At 36.3% G+C, this 4544-nt stretch overlaps 1 protein-coding gene across 1 annotated transcript; it reads right to left on the reverse strand.

The window, feature by feature from the left end:
* Positions 1–352: 352 nt before the first annotated feature.
* On the reverse strand, positions 353–1549 carry CABS1 (calcium binding protein, spermatid associated 1). Its single transcript, XM_090268125.1, has one exon. It carries the CDS (start codon positions 1535–1537, stop codon positions 353–355), a length of 1185 nt encoding a protein of 394 aa, XP_090124251.1. The 5' UTR covers positions 1538–1549.
* Positions 1550–4544: the final 2995 nt, after the last annotated feature.

The raw sequence follows: 4544 nt of genomic DNA on the forward strand, positions 1-4544 counted from the left end.
ATGACATATACTGTTAAATGTAGCAGGAAGTGAACTTTCTTCATTGTTCTCTCTTTATATCCCTGAAGGCTAGGATTAAAGATTTTATATTAAAATAATTATTGAATAACTCAGTTAAACTTTGTGAGACTACAAGAGCTCTTGTACTGCCCAGGTCTGTAAGTTTCCTTAAACATGTTCTGTTGCATGACCTCTGTTCCTAGTGTCTGCATTTTCTAAGTCCAATACTTGCCTTAAATGCCTATGTTCTTCTTTTTGTTAACATTTTTGCTTGCTGGACAAACTTCTTAGATATTAAAACTAGCAGTCTAGGCTGTTGCACAATTCTACGTGGCATCTTTTTTTGTTGCTTTCAAATCAGGAGCTCATCTGATTCTTCTTTTGGTAGTGTAAAGGCACCCATTTCAGTTGTAAAAGTGTCTTCCTTTTGGCTTGGGTTATCTAGATCAGAGGTAGTTTCAGAAAATGCCTGAGTATCCTTAGTTACAGATTCTACTTTAATATTTTCAGGCAAACCTTCTTTTGTTGTAGGAGATGAATCTTCTATAAGGTTCATAGTTAGTGATGTAGGAATAACAAAGTCATATCTGGATTCAACAGCAGTAAGCAAAACAGGATGGTTTTCTGCTTCATTGGCAAAATCTCTCTCCATCCAAACACTTACTCCACCCATAGACTCTTCATCAGTTAGCAGATTATCTTCTGGATTATCTTTGTCTCTTTTGACAGTGGTAGTAAGTTCAAACACAGTGATGAACTTGTTCTCATCAGAGTCTATTAGTTTAGTCACAGCATTGGGGTCCTCTTCTGGAAGAATTAAGTCAACTTCAGTTATTTTCTCTTCTGTAAAGGCAGTTATGTCTGGAATAGTGGTGAAGTTTTTTTCAGTAGTGAGAGAAATTTCACTCTCAGAAATACGGGAGTCAGTGATCTGGACAGCTTCATTAGCAGTGATGTTGCCTTTAACTGAGGAACTGTAATTGTTAAGGTCAGGTCCACTCTTAGCTGAAAGGACAGGGGTGTCAGGAATTCTGGTGGTACTTTTCTTTAGTGGGCCAGAAACTTCAGAAGTTATTGACACATCTTTATCCCCTGGGTCATTTATATCCAAGAGGATATCTTCTTTTGCCATGCTAGTGGGAAAATCTATTAAAGAAACGGAGGTGATTGGTAGTGAGATATTACCAATTTTAACAGGAATGAAATTTTCAGTAATAGAGTCATTAGCCATGGAATGTGGGGCACCTGTCAGAGTGGTAATTTCTTTCTCCACATGGGTTGACTTAATATGTGACTCCATGTTACCTTCTGAATTTAATTTTTCCTTTGGAGGTGAAAGCTTGTTGCCTGTAGTTGTTGAAAAATCACTTTCTAGCATATAGTCACTTACTGAAGTAACATGGTCTCCTGAAGTAATAGTTGTTTCTGATCTAGGACTAGTGTTGTCATTCTCAAGGAGAATGGTTGCTTCCGTTGCTGTTTTACTGCTTTCTGTTGGAGGATGAGAATACATTTTTGGCAAACCATCTTCAGCCATGGGACAAAGTGGTACCAGGCACACTTACAGATCTTTCTCTGGGCCCAGTGGTGTCTCTAGGCAGGAGAGTGACATTCATTATAGTGACTGAAGCATTGGTCATCATAGTGATTGTTGCATCAGCCAGAGGGCCAGTGCCACTGGCTTCCCTTGGAGGCTGTTTCTAAGCTCTGAACGGGTACCTAGTATTGATATTAGATAAAAAGACAATAGAGACCGCTCTGATTATGGAATCAACATTCACAGCCTAATATTTTAATCCAAGGAACTTGTAGTTCCAATGTTAGAAGAGGTGTGCCTTCTAACATGGAGTTAGTATCACTTGAAACAGACAGAGCAGAGTATGCCAGGTACAATACTTTATGGGTTTAGCATCAAATGGGGAAAACTGTGGGAGACACAAGATTATCAGCATCAGCTTCAAGTTGCCTGCATTTCATGCAAGTAAGAGGGTCTTATTAAGGTAAAGCATTTTCTCTTGCCTTTTATGACTTAAATGTCTAAAAAAATTTAATGATATTTGATCAGTGAATGGAGCTGCAGGGGTAATTAAGTAATAATATTTCAGTTCTCCATAGAGAAAATTCTCACTTTTCCAGTAAGGATAATAAAAAATAAGTTACTGACCTATTAAGGTCTTTCCAGTTTTGTCCTTCATTGCAATCCTTACTTTTTCTTGAATTAACTTGAATTACAGTGAGAATGTCAGGTTTCATGGTTTTAATTCCTTTAGGAATGTTTTAATGTAGAGAGTGTTATTTCAACCCCAAAAGAATTTTCTGGCAGGGAGTTGGCATTGTGTGTGCAAAATCACCCAAAAACAGATCAGGGTGTAGAATAAGAGTATTAGCCTTGGAAGTTATATTTTCAATTTCAGAGGGAGGATTTTCTCTAATGATGTCAGTTGTCATCATTTTGTTTAACTATCATCTTTAAAGTTTAGCTAATTGATAAAAGGAGACTATAGCCTAGTGTTAATTTTGTTTCCCAATGTCATTAGAAGAGAGGGTTTTTGGATTTGGATACAGCTAAATCTGAAACACGACAGCAGCACCAGCCAAAGTAGTAGATTCCATCTCAAAGGCAAATGCTTATTTTTCTTAGATATGGACTCAGCCTCAAAATATACAGTGTCTTCTCTTAGTTATTGGTCACATATAGCTATATTATCATTCTCTGTAGAAATATCAGATAGATTTTAAGATAGACACTTTCATTTTAAAGATATGAGCAGCTTCTCTAGAAGTGCATTTGCTTCAAAGGGTTGTTACTATTGAGGGCTTCAATGTCTCTATTGATATAGGGTATGATGCCAGCATCAGGGAAGGGAAGGAAGTCTCAAGTTAGTGATAGGTACAGGTTCTTTATTTCTAAATAGAAACATTGTCAGTTCCAGTGACAGTAAAGAAAATAGCAAAGTAAAGGCACTATCTGGGTTGACTAACTTAATGGCAGTTTTTTAAACTTCTATTTTTCTTCTCATCATCTAATGTGTGCAATGCTTAATTCAGGATAAGGCATAATAGAAGAAAACATAGTGTCCTTTAAGGGGAATATTTTTCTGTGTACAAAAGGGGGGAGATGCAGGTGTTACCTTCACAGCTGCTGGAAGTTATTACAGCTGCTGGAAGTTATTTATGTTGAGTAGAGTTAAAGTAAGGAAAAGCATTCAATCTTTGACCACTTAATCCTTTGTTAAAAATGTTAGTTGAAATGATATCTTCAGAGATACTAGTTTGTCAAACAGTATGTACTTTCAGACACTACTTTGGTTGTCACACCAACTGTTTTTATATTAATAGAGCTGTGAGGTGGAATCACACTGATTGTAGCAAAATAGGCTTTTCTCTCCTGTGGGGAATATTATTACCATTATCTATGTTATTTATTTGTTTGTTTGTTTATTTATTTATTTCTAATGTGTTAAGCTCCAAGTCCTTTTATTTTTATTTATTTTTTAATTAAATTTATTGGGGGTGACATTGTTTAATAGGATTATATAGGTTTTAGGTTTACACTTCTACAAAACAAGATCTGTATGTGCCCACCACCTATGTTTTTTAAACCATTGATGTCAAAAAGGACACTTTAGACTGAGTATATATGTCATCCATCAAAGGGCAGGAAGCATATGGTGAAAATCCCGATGGGGCTGCTGAAATTTTAGCAATATTCGCAATGAAACAGGAGTCATATGCTCTAGGGAATATAGAATACTCTCACTTGACCAATAGATCATTGACATCAAAGATATTATCTGACTTAAGGACAGATGATCAGATTCTATAGATGTTTCATTTTATCTGAATAGTAGTTTCTTCCATTGTTGTTATGTACAATTTTAAAATAACAGAGAGAAGTAGTGTCTCCTATGGACACTAGAATTCTTATTTTAGAAAGAAACTATTCATGGCCATGTGGCTCCGTTGGTTGGAGTATCATCCTGTACATCAAAAGGTTGCAGGTTCCATCCTGGGTAGGGAATATACCTAGGTTTTGATCCCTTGTTGGAGCACATGTGGGAGGCAACTGATCAATGTTTCTCTCATATTGACCTCTCTCTCTCTCTCTCCTTCTTTTCCCCTCTCTCTAAAATGAATAAATATATACTCAGGTGAGGATTAAAAAAAAGATTCTATGCAGCTTTGGATTTTGGAAATTTATTTGAGAAAACAGAGTCATTAACATTCATTGAAGTGATTATAATAATGACTGGAATGTTAATTGCTGAGGAAGTTTCAGCTTCAATATCTTCATTCACAAAAAAATTCCCACCTTCGGGAACAACAAAGGAAGTGAAAGAAACAATTGTTTCGAGACTTGGCTCTATCAACATCGACATTATTTTTCTCTTCTACTTCAGTGATTAGGATCTTGGGTATATAAGTAAAGAAATTGTAGTTGAAGGATGTGTTGACCTTTGGGGTCGGTATTTTTTGATTTCAGGAAAGAAGGCATTTATAGCAGGGTCAGTCATGACCCTCATATGTGCTTTGTTGTTGGTAGG

This window comes from Furipterus horrens, unplaced genomic scaffold, assembly GCF_987537825.1.
Source record: "Furipterus horrens unplaced genomic scaffold, mFurHor1.1.pri manual_scaffold_2, whole genome shotgun sequence".
Lineage (NCBI taxonomy): Eukaryota > Metazoa > Chordata > Mammalia > Chiroptera > Furipteridae > Furipterus > Furipterus horrens.

Bases quoted from the DNA above. Each gene is read 5' to 3' on its own strand.
- CABS1 (XM_090268125.1), bottom strand. From the start codon at position 1,537: ATGGCTGAAGATGGTTTGCCAAAAATGTATTCTCATCCTCCAACAGAA.